Here is an 18,729-nt window from a genome sequence, read left to right on the forward strand (position 1 = left end):
GACTTAGAATCAAATAAGGTGGAAGGGATGGATAACATTCCATCAGAAATTCTAAAATAAAAGGGGGAAATGGCAACAAAACAACTCTTCATGTTGGTGTGTAGAATGTATGAGTCTGGCGACGTACCGTCTAACTTTTGGAAAAATAACACACACAAAATTCCGAAGACTGCAAGAGCTAACAAGTTCAAGATCGCACAATCAGCTTAATAGCTCATGCATCAAAGTTGCTGACAAGAATAATATACAGAAGAATGGAAAAGAAAATCGAGGATGTGCTAGATGACGATCAGTTTGGCTTTAGAAAAGGTAAAGCACCAGAGAGACAATTTTGACATTGCGCTTGATAATGGAAGCAAGATTAAAGAAAAATCAGGACAGGTTCATAGGATTTGTCGACCCAGAAAAAGCGTTTGAAAATATGAAATGGTGCAAGATTTTCGAAATTCTGAGAAAAATATGGGTACGCTATAGGGAGAGACAGGTAATATACAATATGTGCAAAAACAAAGAGGTAATAATAATAGTGGATGACCAAGAACAAAGTGCTTGGATTAAAAAGTGTGTAAGACAGGGATGTAATCTTTTGCTCTTACTATTCAATCTGTATATGGAAGAAGCAATGATGGAAATAAAAAGAAAGGTTCAGGAGTGGAATTAAAATTCAAGGTGAAAGGACATCTGTGATACGATTCACTGGTGACATTGCTATTTTGTGTGAAAGTGAAAAAGAATTACATGATATGCTGAATGGAATGAGCACTGTAATGAGTACAGAATACGAATTGAGAGTAAATCAAAGAAAGGTGAAAGTAATGAAAAGTAGCAGAAATGAGAACAGCAAGAAACTTAACATCAGGATTGATAGTCACGAAATAAAGGAAGCTAAGGAATTCTACCATCTAGGCAGCAAAATAACCAGTAACAGATGGAGCAAGGAGGACAGCAAAACCAGACTTACCATGAGCATAAAGGGCATTCCTGGCCTAGAGAAGTCTACTAGTATCAAACATGGGCCTTAATTCGAGGAAGAAATTTCTGAGTATGTACGTTTGGAGCACAGCATTGTATGGTAGTAAAACATGGACTGTGGGAAAACTGGAACAGGAGAGAATCGAAGCATTTGAGATGTGTTGCTACAGATGAATATTGAAAATTAGGTGGCCCGATTATGTAAGGAATGAGGAGGTTCTGTGCAGAGTCAGAGAGGAAAGGAATATGTGGAAAACACACAAGGAGAAGGGACAGGATGATATGACATCTATTAAGACATCAGGGTACATCAACAGTACTGGAGGGATCTGTAGAAGGCAAAAACTGCAGAGGAAGACAGAAACTGGAATAAATCTAGCAAATAATTGAGGAGTAGGTTGCAAGTGCTACTCTGAGATGAAGAGGTTAGCACAGGAGAGGAATTTGTGGCAGGCTGCATCAAACCAGTCAAAAGACTGATTAGCCCCTGGCCTCCCCCCTCCAAAATAAGAAAGCTCATTTAAGTGATAAGCGTAGATCTTTTCAATTGATGCAGGCGAGTACAATGTTCATTTGTTATATATTTTTACGAGCTTCCAACAGGAACAACTTATTTACAGATACCTATGCAGTTACTAGATTATTTTTGTAATTTCTTGCATGTTCAAGTGCTTACTAGGCACAAGCTTTTATTTTAACAACAGCTTAGCATTCGGTACTGTTATCAACCATCGTATCATATAGGATTTTGTGTGTTTTAGTTTATATAGCTCAGTGTCATTTAGACTGTTAGCGAGAGAGCGCTTCGTATTCCTGCTGCTAATAAGCTGAGTATGCCATTAGTTTGTTAGATATTTTTATGAGTTTCAAACAGGAGCGACTGCAGTAATGGATAGGAGCTGTGACTGCTGTGTACAGATGTGTGCTTAGTTGGTGACCCTTCACTCACAGCTCCAGGCTGCGTTGGCTTCCATCACACAGCTTGAGGCTGCTGCCAAGGGGCATCACTGTGGGGAGTTGGACGCAGGGGTGCAAGGGACATCGAGCATGTCCCATGTGTCCCCCAGTCGGTCCACTGCTGTGGCTGCCCTGGAACCTGACTGCACTGAGGTTGGCCCCTCACCCATGGTTGAGTGGGAGGTCATTCCAAAGTCTGGCTGGCAGCAAAAAACTTTCCAAAGGGTCAATTGTAGGGCCTCTATAGTTCGTTTGACGAACAAGTTTCAGTTGTTATCTGTGGCTCAGGATGTTTCTGAGCTGGATGCAGTTGTCCACCCTGTTCCAGAGGAAGCTTCTCAGCTCGCAAGGTTTGGGCATTCACAAATGGTGGGTTTGCTGGGAATTGACAACTCCCAACATTAGGTGCGTAATGGGGCCCCTTAGGAACATGGCTGCCAAGGAGGGGAAGGAAACCAGTGTGCACTCCATGTGCATACTGGGGGCAGTCATTCCGGATGTGGAAAGGGTGCTTCTGGATGCCATGAAGAGTACAGGGTGCAGCCAACTGCAGGTGGTACCTCATGTCAGTACCAATGACGTGTGTCGCTTTGGATCAGAGGAGATTCTCTCTGGTTTTGGGCAGCTAGCAGCAATCGTAAAGACTGCCAGTCTTGCTTGTGAGATTAAGACAGAGCTCACCATCTGCAGCATCATCATTAGAACTGACTGTGGTCCATTGGTGCAGAGCTGAGTGGAGGATCTGAATCAGAGGCTCAGGCAGTTCTGTGTCCATGTAGGCTGCAGATTCCTTGACTTTCATCATCGGGTGGCGGGTTTCCGGGTTCCGCTTAATAGGTCAAGAGTCCACTGCACACAGGAAGTGGCTACACAGGTTGTGGGGACTGTGTGGAAGGGACTGGGCAGTTTTTTTAGGTTAGAGGGTCCCAGGGAACCACAGTAATGGCGTTCGTCTAAAAGGGGACAGGTAAAACACAGTAAGTTACTATCGGTACTGTAAGTTACGATTGGTACTGTAGTTGTAAATTGTCATAGCTGTGTTGGGAAAGAACCAGAGCTCCAAGCCCTAATAGAAAGCACTAAAGCTCAATTAGTTATATGTACAGAGAGCTGGCTAGAGCCGGAAATAAGTTCAGATGAAATTTTTTCAAATGATCTACCAGTCTTCAGAAAGCATAGATTAAATACAGTTGGTGGTGGAGTATTTATTGCTGTCAGAAGTAGTTTGCCATGTAGTGAAATTGAAGTAGATATTTCCTGAGTAATAGCATGGGTAGAGGTTATACTTGACAATCGGACTGAACTATTAATTGGATCGCTTTATTGACTCCCCCAACTCAGAAGATATAGTTGTTGAACAGTTCAAAGAAATCTTGTGTCTCAATTCAAATAGGTACCCCACTCATACAGTTATAGTCGGTGATGACTTCAATCTACTCTTGATATGCTTGAAAAATTATGTGCTTAAAGCTGGCAGCAGGCATAAAACATCATCTGAAATTGTACTGAATGCTTTCTCAGAAAATTATTTTGAACATTTAGTTCATGAGCCCACTCGAAGCATAAATGGTTGTGAAAGCATACTTGACCTCTTAGCAATAAATAATCCTGGACAAATCGTGACGAATACGGGGATTAGCAACCACCAGGCAGTTGCTGATAGGCTGAATGCCATAACACCTACAACTGCCAAAAAGAGACGTAAAGTATATCTATTTAAAAAAGCTGATAAAAATGCTGTTTTAAGAGACAGTTTTCACTCCTTCCGATCTGATCATGAAAGTGTAGAAAAGTTATGGAATGATTTCTAAGAGATAGTATCAACAACAATTGAGAGATATATACCACTTAAATTAATCTGTGATGGTACTGATCCCCTATGGTACACAGAATGGGTCAGATGGCTGTTGCAGAAGCAGCAGAAAAAGCATGCCAAATTTAAAAGAACGCAAAATTCCCAAGACTGCCTGATATATAGCACGTACTTCAATGCGAAATGCTTTTAATAATTTCCATAACGAAACTCTGTCTTGAAATCTGGCAGAAAACCCAAAGAGATTCTGGTCATACATAAAGCACACCAGTGGCAAGACGAAATCAATACCTTCACTGTGCAGTAACAATGGTGAAGTCACTGATGACAGTGTCACTAAAGCAGAGTTATTAAACATGGTTTTCCAAAACTCCTTCAGCAAAGAAGACGAAGTAAATATTCCTGAATTCCAATCAAGAACAACTGCCAAAATGAGAAACATAGTAGATATCCTCGGTGTTGCAAAGCAGCTTAAATCACATAATAAAGGCAAGGTGTCTAGTCCAGATTGTATACCAGTCAGATTCCTCTCAGAGTATGCTGATACAATAGCTCCATTCTTAGTAATTATATACAACCACTCGCTCACTGAAAGATCTGTACCTAAAGACTGAAAATTGCTCAATCCACACTAATACCCAAAAAGGGAAGTAGGAGTAATCCATTGAATTACAGGCCCATATCATTAATGTCGTTTTGCAGTAGGGTTTTGGAACATATACTGTATTTGAACATTATGAAGTACCTTGAAGAAAACAATTTATTGACACGTAGTCAGAATGGATTCATAAAATATAGTTCTTGTGAAACACATTTAGCTCATTATACTCATGAAGTAATGAGTGCTATCGTCAGGGGATGTCAAATTGATTCCGTTCCTCACAAGCATCTTCTAACCAAACAGCATGCCTATGGAATATCGCCTCAGTTGTGCGACTGGATTCGTGATCTCCTGTCAGAAAGGTAACAGTTCATAGTAATAGATGGAAAGTTGTCAAGTAAAATAGAAGTAATATCCGGCATTCTCCAAGGAAGTGTTACAGGCCCTCTATTGTTCCTGATCTATATTAACAATATAGGAGACAATCTCAGTAGCCATCTTAGATTGTTTGCAGATGATGCTGTCATTTACCATCTTGTAAAGTTATCAGATGACCAAAACGAATTGCAAAATGATTTAGATAAGATATCTGTATGGTAAAAAAAGTGGCAGTTGACCCAGAACAAAGAAAAGTGTGAAATTATTCACATGAGTCCTAAAAGAAATCCACTAATTTTCGATTATGCGATAAGTCACACAAATCTGAAGGCTGTAAATTCGACAAAATACTTAGGGATTACAATTACAAATAACCTAAATTGGAACAATCTCATAGATAATGTTGTGGGCAGAGCAGACCAAAGGCTGTGATTCATGGACAGAACACTTAGAAGGTGCAACAGATCTACTAAAGAGACTGTTTACACCACACTTGTCCGCCCTATTCTGGAGTATTGCTGTGCGGTGTGGGATGTGCATCAGGTAGGACTGACAGATGACATTGAAAAAGTACAAAGAAGGGCGGCTCGTTTTGTATTATCACAGAATAGGGGAGATAATGACACAGACGTGATATGTGAATTGGAATGGCAATCATTAAAACAAAGGCGTTTCTCGTTGCGAAGGGATCTTCTCATGAAATTTCAATCACCAGTTTTCTCATTCGATTGCGAAAACATTCTGTTGGCACCCACCTACATTGGGAGTAGTGATCATCATGATAAAATAAGAGAAATCAGGGCTTGCACAGAAAAATTTAAGTGCTCGTTTTTTCCCGCTCGCCATTCAAGAATGGAATGGTAGAGAGACAGCTTGAAGTTGGTTCATTAAACCCTCTGCCAGGCAATTTATTGTGAATAGCAGAGTAATCACATGGATGTAGATGTAGATGTGTGTTACAAGGGAAGGGATGTGTGATGAAAACTAGCGTGATAATACATTTTTTTAAGAAATTTTGTTTTGAGGTAATGCTGCTACATAATGAATCTGCTGTGTGCATACTGAATTTGTATGTGTATTACAATGTGTAAATTCCCATGTGGTGCATACAAACGTGCAACAGAAAACATTTAGCCCTTTGCTCTTTCTGTGGTAGAAGTACACACATCCACTCACACCAACACCCAAACGCATGCACCTGTGGCCACAACGAGACTGGCTGTTGATTATTGACGTCAGTTGCCTGGGCACATACATGTGGATAGAGGGTAGGCAGGGAAACACGAGGTGAGGAAAGTGTGAGGCAGGTCTCTCGAAAGATGACTTAGGGGTTGCACAACAAGGTGAAAGAAATTCAGAGAGTAGAGCCTATAAAAGGTAGAGGAAGGAGAGGAAGGGAAGGGAAAGAAGGAAAGGAGACAAAGGTGAAAATGAGAAGGGAGACGGAAAAAGAGGGAGAGTTGGAAAAAAGGGGTGAGGCAGTGGTGGGGGAGGAATGCCAACATGGGGTTGGGGGTAAAGTGGTGGGAGAATGCAGTATATGATTTAGACGGGGAAGGAATGGTGTGGACAGAAGAGAGAAGCAAAAAGTTAAGATGAGACAGCAGAAAACAGGTGAGTGGAGGTTTAGACCAGGGGGATCACAAGAGTGCAACATACACTGGAGGTAGAATCCCCACCTGCATAGTTAAGAGAAACTAGTGCTGAGAGGGAGTATCCAAATGGTTCGCACAGTGGAGCAGCTGTTGAAGTGTTGTAGTGCGAAGCATCTGGATGGTCACGTTTGCAGTTTGCCATAATTTGGTGGTGGCCGTTCCTGTGAGTAGGCAGTTGGATACTTGTCACGTACAGTAATTCCAGCTTAGCTGATATGTAACATCGCTGCTTTCACACAAGGCTCTGCCTTTTATAGGGTAGGAAATGATATTTACTGCGCTGTGGTAGGTGTTGGTGGGTGAGATGCATGGGAAAGATCTTGCACCTGTTTCGACCACATGGGAATGAACCATGATGTGAAGAATTGGACTTGGAATAGGGATGGACAAAGATATTCTTAGGATGGATGGGCAGCAGAGCACAACTGGGGTGACGTGAGTAGGATTTTGGGTAGGTGGAGGTCCTGGTCTTTTTCAAATTAATGAGTTACCTTCCTAGGTGGGGATGTCTATCTTTCAAATGGCTCCATAAATATGTCTGTTCATATGGATCTCACTAACCACTGCTATTAACTCCACTTTGTTAGCTGTCTCCTTTTTCACATCAAAAAGTTTCTTCCATACAGCCTTGCCACTTGTGAACACCAAATATGCATTGGAAAGCAGGAGTTGTTGAAATATACCAAAAACCTTACCAGAGCTACAATTCACTTCATCCTCTGACAACAGTAACCATGGTAGCCAGCCACCTATCAGCACCCTTTTCACCTAGTATCACCAAAGCTTTGAACAGCTGACCCATATTTTTCACAGTAGGTTCATCTACCTGTCGTCATGCCATGAGATTAGGGATGTCCTACCCGAAATCCTATCCACATCACTCAGAGTTGTATTTCACTGCCCATTCGACATACGGACTGTCCTTGTTCGTTCCTATTCCAATACTGCTGCCAATGCAGCAGCCCATGGGTCATTCCTCTGTAGTCAGCTCAAGTGCAAGACCTGTCCTTAAAATTCACCCACTGTCTCCCACTGCCTCTTACCGCAGTCCAGTCACCAGCATTTCCTACCCAATAAAAGGCAGGGCCATGTGTAAAAGGGGCCATGTGTAAAAGCGGCCATGTTATGTATTAATTAAGCTTCAATTCTGTGTGGGCATGACAAGTAACAATCTGTCTACTGGCATGAATGGCTACTGACAGATATGGCAAAATGCGAAGTTGACCATCTAGTTGCCAAACATGCTGTGCACAGCAGCGTTAATGGTTTCAACAGCTGCTTCGACTCTCATTGGTGAGTAATCAGTGAAAAAGAGTTTTACATTATGCTCTTGAGCCTTATTAATAATGGTGTTATTGTGGTGATGGCTTAGTGCACTGTCTAAGATCAATTCTTGATGTGCTGAAAGTTGTGGGCTCGAATCCTATCACGTGCTTATAATTTTCATTTTTAAGTGTCTATCAAAATGACTTTGATTGTTGTTTTTATTCAGTTCCTTAATTCTTTGCCACATCATTTTAATTATCATATTAACTTTTTATTTTTTCTCATTTTTTTCTTACTATATGATTTTTTTATTTGGAGTATTTGTGTATGTGTTTTTTTTCATTATTTTTGTCTATTAATGATTGAATTTCTTCCATTTTATCATTTTACATTTTTGTCAATATTACTGTATTCATTACTGCTGTTGCTCATTTTATTTTAATTTCTATTTCTTTATAATACCTTTTTTCATTTAAATCTTCATTTTATTTTTTTGCCCAAAGTACACAAAAATTTATATTTTAAATGTATGTATGATAGTTACTATAAAAAAGAATTACATCTTGTAATGAAAAATACATTTTTGATTGATTATTTAGTCTTTTATTTTTGAACCAGTGAGTCAGCATTTTAAGATCTTCAAATATTATGTTTGATAAATAATGATCATAATAAAAAATGAGAGCAGATAATAAAGTTATGAGTAAAATGATGTGTTAAATATTAGAAATAAAAACATTAATTTAAACAAATTAACTGAATAAAAACAATGATCAAAGTAATTTCGATAAAGATTTAAAAATAAAAGTTTAAAAGCACGTTACAGGATTGAAACCCCCAACCTTCACATCAGGAAAGGATCTTAACTGCTACACTAAATCGCTGCTGTGATAACGCTGCTATTATTAAGGCTCTAGAGCAGTGGTTGTCAACCCGGGCCCTAATGCCCACTAGTGGATGTTCCAGCTTTCATAGTGATCAGTAGGTGGCAAGGGATTGCCTTTTCATAACATTTTGATGTGGAGTACTTGGTATATAACTACTATTGTACACTTTATCTTGCTTTAACACCGCTTAGTAAATTTTGTAAAATTGCTTTGCTACTTTGTAAATCAACATTACTCAGGAACTGGTGGGCGATTAGAAAATTTTACTACTAACAGAAATATAAAAGTGGACAGTAAGGAAAAAAAGGTGACAACCCCTTCTCTAGGCTATCATGCAAAATTCAGTTTCATTCATTAATCACAAATGTGGGTCTGCTTTGATGAACGGCTGCACAGTGTGATACTTAGCACCCTCAAGTACACCACCAAATAAATGGTTTAAAAAAGTCAATCCCTCTCCTGAGGACATCCCCTTGTTAATAAGGCATTAATTTACTTGCAGCTGGTACAACTATTTGGTACATAGTACTAGTCAATCCTGATTGTTTCACTTTTAATTCCAAAAATATAGAATTTCACTGTTCACATTTTGTTACCTCTCTCCTCCCACCCCTCCCCCTTCCCCTCCCCTCCCCACCCCTTCCCCTACCCTCCCCCTTCCCCTCCCCTCCCCACCCCTTCCCCTACCCTCCCCCTTCCCCACCCCTCCCCTCCCCCTCCCCTCCCCACCCCTTCCCCTACCCTCCCCCTTCCCCCCCTCCCCCTCCCCACCCTCCCCTCCCCATTCCCCACCCCCTTCCCCTCCCCCCCATTCCCCACACCCTTCCCCTCCCCCTCCCTCCCCACAACCTTCCCCTCCCTCCCCACCCCCTCCCTTCCCACACCCTTCCCCTCCCTCCCCACCCTCTCCCTTCCCACACCCTTCCCCTCCCCTCCCACACCCTTCCCCTCCCCTCCCCTCCCTTCCCCCTCTCTTCCCCTCCCTTCCCCTCCCCTCCCTTCCCCCTCCTTCCCCTCCCCTCCCTTCCCCTCCCCACCCTTCCCCTCCCCACCCTTCCCCTCCCTTCCCACCCCCTCCCCTCCCCTCCTTTCCCACCCCCTTACCCCCTCCCCTCCCCCTCCACACCCCTCCCCCTTCACACCCCTCCCCCTCCACACCCCTCCCCTTCACACCCCTCCCCCACTGCCTCCCCCTCCTCATCCTCCTCCCCTCCACCTCCCCTCCCCCTCCCCGTCCCCCTCATTGTTCCCATCCTCAACACTTATGATTTATGTATTGTGGAAACACTATTTCCCTGAGGTACAACATTAGATTTACTTATTGCTGGATGTTATTTTCCATATTACCCTTAAGCTCAAAAATCCTTTGATAGTAAAATATTCGTACATAAATTTCTGTGCACAGAGTCATCAGGGGCACCTGTATCTTCAAGGTGGAGATCGGACATACATCAATCTTGGAGAAAATTTAATGAAAGTTTATCATCAGCATCCTAAGGACCAACGTTCACCTCTTTACAGCTCAGGAGAAGTCTTTTTAGATACAGAAAATGTTACTGTTACAAGCACATTGATGGGCAGTAAACAGTGGATTGTTGTTCCTATTCCTTCTGCATACTCTAGCACAAATTGGCCAATAAGAGTAAGTCTAGTGTCCTTTTCAGCTACTTTTTACAGTAAAAAATCTGAAAATACTGTTTATTAATCAATTCATTTATTGCAGTACACAGCTCTAGATTCGGAAGGCCAAAATTTAGCTGTTGCAGGCCGTACTGGTTTAGCACATTATTCCTTAATCAGCCGCAAATGGAAATTATTTGGAAATGAAACTCAGGAGAAAGACTTTGTGGTGACTGGTGGACTGATGTGGTGGCGAGAGCATTTGGTGATGGGGTGTTACAGCATAATAGAAAATAGAGATGAAATTCGCATATACCCTCGAGAAGCGAGGCTAGACAATGCTTTTGCAAAAATCACTAAAGTATCAGCACAGGTACTACTTTTGAATATGTTCAGGGATAAGCTTATAATATTCTGTGCAAATGGACAGCTTACTATTTATTCACTTCTGGCACGAGATAACCAACCTTGTAAGTATGGTTTTAGTACATCTAGTAGATGATATAAATTGTTATCATTGTTTAGAGATTTGATTTTAATGCTTATCATGAATAGAGATTACCAATAGGAAGTGTGATTTATTTTAATGCATTGTTTTCCTCTCTTTCATGCACTTAGTGGGAGCTGTGGAAGTAACAAGACTACAGGCCTTGGATATCAGTGCATTGTGTGTGCATCCTGCTTGTGTTGTGTCTGTTACATTAACTGCACTACGTACAGAAATAGGTCGTCATGCCTCGAAAGAGTTTGAAAGTATTATGCTGAACATAAGTGGAAGACTTCTTATGGTTCAGCGAGAAATGAAGAACGTGAATGAAATCAATGATGTTGTAAGTTTGTATTTGTCTCTCAGCTTCCGTCTTCCTGTTTCTGATTTATATTCTATTACATCAAGTAGCACATTTCGTGGAATTATTTATTTAGTGAGGTTCTTTCTTTCATTGGTGTAGCTGCAGTGATAATTACTGTTGTGAGTTTCAGGCATGTTTAAGGCCGAAAGATCACAGTAGGGAAACAGTTTCATTAAATGATGGTGTACAATCCATTTTCTTGCTAAAAGGATGTGAGAGAATTATTTTGCAGATCTATTATTTGCAACTATGTTTATACTCCATACATCATAGTAAAGCACATTTATTGTACAGCAGTGGAACTTCAATTTTACATTGTCTGATTTTACTTTTTTTGCAGTTTTAAACCATAAATTTGTAGCCTCTGTTAAAAACCCATAACATCAATGCTAAAATTCCTGACTTTACATTTCTTCCTAATATGGTTTACCTTGATTCTAAGTTCTTACTGGACATCTCACTTAACTTGGTCCCGTTTTCTTCCTATTGACATGTGATGTGACTGAACGAGTTATAAGTGGCACAGAAAATAGATGGTTCGCACCGCGAGTAGTGGCAGAGTTACGCGAATATTGTAGGCCGTTGTGGAGAGGGGAGACATGGCAGAGGAAATGCTGACATAATCCACAATTGTTGTTGTCAACACAGCTTGCAACATTTAGCTTCACCGTGCAGTTATGATACAGCTACTGCTAGGTTGCAGCAGTAATGGAAAAACAAGACAGTTGATGCAAGATATTCCAGAATGAGTCGATATGTGATGAAGGGGCCCAGCCACCACCTTTTCTTGTGCCAGTTATAACTCAGTCTCATCTTTTTTCCATGTATTTCTGATGTACTGTATTTAGTAACAGTATCAATCAGCAACCCTTTAAATTCAAACACTGAGTCTTCAAGAATACGCTTGGTCATAGTCGAGGAAATGTTGCCCATTTGTGGCTAGTGAACTCTTATGGGCTGGTAGCTTGTTAAGTTACTACCCAATAGCCAGTGCAGCCACCACACCACACCAACACACGTAAAATGAGCTCGCCTACTGGATGTGTGGAGAGGCAGCAGTGATAAAGGGCATGAAGTGAAACTGTATCACCTGAGCTTTCTTTCAAATTTACATTTTACACAGTGTACAGAAAATCACTTAGCCGACTTCTAATAAGCTTGTAACCTCAATTGGGGAAGTAATCACATTTTTTCACATCTCTGTTTCTCTCATTGAGCATAAAATGACACTTTAACAGTGGTGAGCGTATGAAGTGTGGCTCATAAGGAAAGCTTTAAACAATAACAGCAGTGGTGACAAAGTATGTCATTAAGATGATGTCCGCATTTATGCTTATGGTTTAACCACTTAGCTGCTGTGATGTTTTTGGTTTAATTCAACATGTTAATCAATTTTTGTTTTATTTTTTTGGGTGAGCATAAAGGATTCTTTCTCAAAAACGTGTATTGAACATATAATTTGTGTTTGTGGCATGTCGGAAAACAGCTTGATTACCTTGTGCCCAGATACCAATTTAAATTTTTGAAGAGTTTTTACTTGCTGTTACACATCTGCGATTTTTTAAGAACTGATGAAATTCATTACCACAAATTATTGTACAAACATTGTATTGTACATTTAATTTTCTTCATTTAACCAGATTTTATATAAAGTATTGGAAAGGATTGCGATTTTTAATCATATGTACCAATTACATGTGTTTTTGCCCATATTTTGGGAGGTTTTAACATTCCCCTCAATTCTACATTTTCCTCAGTTTTGTGTTTGTTGTCTGGACTGTACAAAAAGATAAAATAGGGGTTTCACTGTACGTTTTAGGATTCCTACAGTTCCATTAATCTGTGCACCATGTGAAGAATGATTGCTTATATTTCTCTCTATGTGCAGTCTTTTTTGTCTTTAAAGTGTCTACGGGAGCTCTGCACAGCAGCCGACAACATATCACTGGAAAAAAAAAAAAATTCTTGCTACCTTAAGAATTCAATCTGATGTTTTTCTATAACATTAAGAATATTTTCACAAGATACTCAGTATCTCTTTTCAAGGGTCAGCCATCTGAAAACTTTCAGTATTTGCTCTATTCTCCCTCATGACATAAACAGACATTTGACCATTCAAGCTGCAGTTTTCTAAATTTCATCTAATATTGATTCCACAAATTTGAACAGTGTATCGCTATATCAGAATTTTCCCTTTAATTGAAGCCTGTGATTTGTTTCACTTACAACTGAGCCCGTGACTTATTTCTGCTTCATATTCCCAGACACATTGTTATTCCCTGGTATATATGTATGATACGACCGGTTCAAGTTACATTTTATTAGTTCCATAATTAAAGGCTACAAGATTTTCAAGTTTCATGAAATGTAGAATTTTATACAGGATGTAGCAGAACACCTCCTATGAACTTTCTGAAGTGGTAGTATGGTCCAAAACAAGAAATAAATGTCTAGCAAATATGGGGCTGTAGAATGCCTACCTACATATGTAACTTTACACTGAAGAGTCCGTAGATGCGACTGGATAGGCATCAACGTTAATAGCCACTAGTAGGAGGACAAACTATCATTGAAGTAACAAAGTCAGTAATGGCCTCCTCGGAATCAAATGGGCTGAATCTGGGGTGACGCTCGTAGAGCTCCACAGCGCCAGCTAGAGGGCACTGTCGTCGGTGTCTCGTAGTGCCAACTTATCAATTTGCACATATGCCGTGGTATCATTGCTATCGAAACCACATCCCTCCTCCCTGAAATGATGCACCGTCGTTGAGTATGGCTTCCGACGGCGGTTGGAGGGACCCACGGGTGTCGGAGCTGAGGGGGCGGACAGCAGAACTGCCGGGGCGCTTTCCAACTGCAAGCCCGAATTGCTCGCGAGGAGGCGAGTAAAACACCCCGTGTAAAACCTCCCCAGGCTGCACACCTCCACTGGGTATGCTTGGATGAGGAGGCGGAGCAACGACCTCAATGGGCGACGGCGGCGGCGATGTGATGGCAGCCTGTGTCCATCGGTTCTGGCACAGCGGATGAACACGGTGGCGGTGGCGACAGCAGCCGAAGGTGGGGCCGTGGTGGCGGCAAGAGGCACCCGTTCGGTGCAGGTGACTGGACCGGCTGGGGTGACGATGGCAGGCGCGCCCGCGGCAGAGGCACGAGCGGTAGAGGTGCCATTAGTGGGGTCGTGGGCTGACGCAGCAGAAGCTGCGAAGCCTCCAATTCTGCCGGAAAACAACCAGCGGCAGAAAACAGAGGACAGCACAAACGGATCTGGTTCCGGTGTCGCTTGACAGTGCCGGAAGGACCAGAAATGACAAATTGGGTGCGGCCAAGCTGGCAAAGAATGCGCCCTTGCTCCCAGCACTGCCTGCCAGAGAAAATGCTATAGAACATCAAATCATGCAGCGCCAAGCCAGAACGAGGCAAAGGAGTGGGATCGTGCGGCGGCGGGTGCTGTAGCTACAGGAGCGACCGATGGGCGTGGCCATGTAGCAATTCCGCTGGGGAAAGTGTGTTCACGAGAGTGCATGGAGCACAACTTGCTCATCTGCGACTTAAACGTATGCACAAAGCGTTCAGCCTTACCGTTCAACTGGGGGTGGAATGGGGCCGAGGTCAGATGGTGAATGCCATTAGCAACACAGAACGCTTCAAACTTTGAGGACACAAATTGGGGGCTATTGTCCGAGACAGTAACTTCAGGAAGGCCCTCAATGCAAAAAATAGATGTCAAAGCCCGAATAGTACTGGCAGAAGTAGTAGAAGACGTAGGTACAACAACCAGCGGGTGTCCCAGATAGGACCTGCAAAATGAATATGAACGTGCAGCCAGGGCGCAGTAGGAGTCGGTCACGCAAAGAAGCGCTTGCGGGGAGCAGATTGATGTTCCGCGCAAGAGCGACAATTAGCAAGCAAGTTCTCAATTTGTTTATCAATGCTGACTCAAGTGCAGTGATGACGCGTTAATTGCTTCGTCCGCACAATACCCCAATGACAAGTGTGCAGCAATATGAGGATTTCTGACTGCAACGAATGAGGTACAACCACATGAAACTGATCATTGTCAGTTCGTAACAAGATAACACCATGGTGTACAGACAAGTTGTGATGTTGCACGAAGTAATGCCATACAGGGGGATCTCGAATCTGTGTAGCAGATGGAGGCCATTGAGTATGAATATACTGCAAAAGAATCTGCAAAGAAGCATCGGCGGCTGTCGCAGAAGCAATGCGACGAAAATCCACTGGAAAACCATCAGCTAAGTCCTTATCTTGCGAATCTATAAACATGCAGGACAATTCGGAAGAATCAAACACTTCGTCACGACCGATAGGTAGTCGAGACAAAGCATCAGCATTGCCATGCTGGGCCGTAGGCCAAAACAAAATTTCGCGATTGTAGTTAGACAAAAACAAGGACCAACAGTGCAACTTTTGTGCAGTACGGGCCGGAATTGGCTTTGACCGGTGGAACGACGACATCAAAGGCTTATGCTCGGTGACCAAATAGAACTTTCGACCATACAAAAAATCATGAAAGTTAGTTACACCATATACAATAGCTATAGCATCTTTCTTGATTTGAGAATAGTTTTGCTGGGCAGAATTGAGCAACTTAGACGCAAAAGTGATCAGGCGATCGACAGAATTAATGCGGTGCAAGAGAACCTCTCTGATGTCGTGAGAAGATGCATCGACAGCCAAAACAACCGGTTTGGTATGATCAAAAGGAATCAAACAGCGATCACTCAACAAAGCAGATTTGAGCTTGTGGAAAGCAGTGACACATTCTGAAGACCAAACAAAATGAATGTTCTTACGTTGAAGGCGATGCAATGGCGCTGCAATCTGTGCCGCATTTGGTATAAACCAAATATAATAAGTGATTTTACCCAACACAGACTGAAGTTCTTACAAATTCCTGGGTGCTGGCAAGTCTGTAATCGCACTGAGATGTGATGGCGAGGGTGGACACCCTGTCCGTTAATCATATGTCCTAAATACTGAATTTCAGTTTGAAAAATTTTCAACTGGTCTCTGTTACACTTTAGTCTTGCCTGCAAAAGTACATTAGATAAGGCATGCAAATTCTGCAAATGTTCATCAGGGATGCGACCTGATACAACTATATCATTCAGATAATTAGAGCAGCCAGGGACAGTGGCACACAACTGCTGCAAGTAAGACTGAAAAATAGCAGGAGCCGAAGCACAACTGAACGGAAGGCGGCGAAACTTGAACAATCTAAGGTGGGTGTTGATCACAAAATAGCACTGAGACTGTTCGTTGAGTGGAATCTGAAAGTGTGCATCCCGCAAGTCAATCGTGGAAAAGAATTTTCCCTCACCCAGCTTATCAAAAATGTCTTAAGGACCTGCTAAGTGCAGTGTAGCTACCAATGTCTGGGGATTTACTGTAGACTTAAAGTCAGCACAAATATGGAGACGACCGTTTGGTTTCTTCACACAAACTATAGGTTAAGCCTATGGCGAGGTGGAAACAGGTTCAATGATACCACTTCTTGCAAATGCGTAAGTTCAGCAACTACGGTGTCACGCAGTGTGTGCGGTACCAGGCGTGCCCACCGGAAAACAGGCATGGCATTGTCTTTAAGTACAACATGCACTGCAAAGTCTGTGGCACAACCAAGGCCATCAGAAAAGAGTTCAGCAAAATCATCGCACAGTGCAGCAACACTGTCTGCATGGTCGCTAGCGTTGATGCAACGTACATTGTCCTGAATTGCGAGGCCAAAAAGTTCAAATGCGTCCATGCCAAAAATGTTCGTAGCATCACTAGAGTGGAGCACATGGAAAAACACTGTACGGGTCATTGTACCATACATGGCTTGCAAACTACACACGCCGAGCACTGAGATTTCCTGTCCAGTAGATGCAGTCAACGTGGAATGTGAACGACGAAGCGGGGATGAACCAAGCAAGTCATATATTGATTTGTTCAGTAAAGAAACCGACGGACCAGTGTCCAGCTGCATGTGAACAGAACGTCCACTAATGTACAAAGTGACAAAAAGTTTCCTCGCATTACGCTCAATGCGAGAGGAAGTGTCTAGCAAAACTTGATCCACATGATGAGCTGTTGATGCATGTGAAGCAGAAGGCTTCGAATAAATGGCATTAACGCCGATAGGCTGATGTTAATCGTGACCATGGCGGTTGCCGTTGTGATGACACCCATGCGAGTCACATGAACGAGAGACAAGTTGTGAATTAGAGTTTCCCTTACTACACACAGCTTGCATGTGTCCTTTCTTATTACTAAAATAACACTGTGCTTGATGGGATGGGCAATTGTCCCGTGGGTGGGCATAAAAGCAGTTCGGACATGATTTCGGTTTCTGAGTAGGTGCCAGGAGTGAAATTTGTTTATGTGCGCGTGAGCGGTGCGGCGTGGCTGGCCGTGCTGGAGCCAGGCGGAAGGGCACGTGTTGTGCTGCGATAACAGTACACACACACAGGGTCATGTTGAATGTTGAAGTAGCCATGTCTAATGTATCTTGTCTGTCTAGCATGTCCACTACTTCCTGCAAAGACGGGTTTTTAAATTCGAGGATTTGCTCGCAGATGCTGTGATCTGTCACATTCTGTGTCTAATCATTATATTCGCATATAATCATCCACACGACAAATTAAAGTTACAATCAGAAGTTAGTCCCTGAAGGTCCGCTAACCAACATTTATTCGACTGAGCAGGGCCACGCCGGAGGCGAAAGAATTTGTAGCGTGCAGCTACAACATTTACAGTATCGTGGAAGAGGGAGTTCAAAGCATCAATCACTTCATCATACATTTTAGTTTCTGAGCGAGTGGTGGGAAACAACTTGACGAGCACACGATATAACACAACACCCATGTTGGCAATGAAAAAGGCAAGCCGCTCTGTACATGGTATCTTGTATGCTGCGAAGTGTGCCTTGAGCTGGGCGATGTATTCTGGCCAGCGTTCAACGTCAAGATTGAAGGCACTAAATGGTGGCGCCGTCGGCGACGGCATTGGTACAGCGTCAGTACAGGCGGTGGCATCGGAGGCAACGTAGGAGCTGCAGTTTGTTGTGTGACCAGTCCATTTATGGCAGCAAGCAGCTGCGTCATTTGCTGAGCCTGAAAATGTATGAGATCGGACAGCAAAGCCTGTTCCTGTGGTGAAACCATGGTTTACACAAATGAAAGTATTATAGCGACTGGGGGAAGCAGCCATACACTCACACGGTCGCATGGCGATATCACAAAAAAGCTGAAGCAGTACCGAGCCAAAAATGCAATGATAGGAGAGGTAAGGGGAAACCTCGTTGCCAGATTTTGTATCCCGCCTGGAAGGTGGCGCGTGCGTCTGCTCCTGTAAACTAAATGGGGAGATCGAATGTAGGAAGTGAGCAGGAGCAGGTGAGGTAAGATTCTCAGTACAGCTTTTTACGTGAAAGTACATTTAATTATTAGTCAATTACATATGTAACTTTACACTGAAAAGCCTGTAGGTGCGACTGGATAGGCATCAATGTTAATAGCCACTAGTAGTACGACAAACTATCATTGAAGTAACAAAGTCAGTAATGACCTCTATGAAGTAGAAACAGTGTTGCTAGGTCGTCTCCTCGGAATCAAATGGGCCGAATCTGGAGCGACACTCGTAGACCTCCACAGCGCTGGCTAGAGGGGCTGTCGTCGGTGGTCTCGTAGGGCCAACTTATGAACTTGCACCTACGTCGTGGTAT

At 42.6% G+C, this 18,729-nt stretch overlaps 1 protein-coding gene across 2 annotated transcripts in view; it reads left to right on the forward strand.

Moving 5' to 3' along the window:
- The window catches only part of LOC124798690 (guanine nucleotide exchange factor subunit Rich), a 305,412-nt gene that overhangs the window by 135,014 nt on the left and 151,669 nt on the right, over window positions 1-18,729 (forward strand). For both annotated transcript variants that reach the window (XM_047262195.1, XM_047262196.1), the window contains 3 exons: window positions 9,935-10,171; window positions 10,253-10,619; window positions 10,768-10,979. In XM_047262195.1, coding sequence (XP_047118151.1) covers window positions 9,935-10,171; window positions 10,253-10,619; window positions 10,768-10,979 — 816 coding nt within the window. The remainder of the gene's footprint in view (window positions 1-9,934; window positions 10,172-10,252; window positions 10,620-10,767; window positions 10,980-18,729) is intronic.

This window comes from Schistocerca piceifrons, chromosome 5 (genome assembly GCF_021461385.2).
Source record: "Schistocerca piceifrons isolate TAMUIC-IGC-003096 chromosome 5, iqSchPice1.1, whole genome shotgun sequence".
Classification (NCBI taxonomy): domain Eukaryota; kingdom Metazoa; phylum Arthropoda; class Insecta; order Orthoptera; family Acrididae; genus Schistocerca; species Schistocerca piceifrons.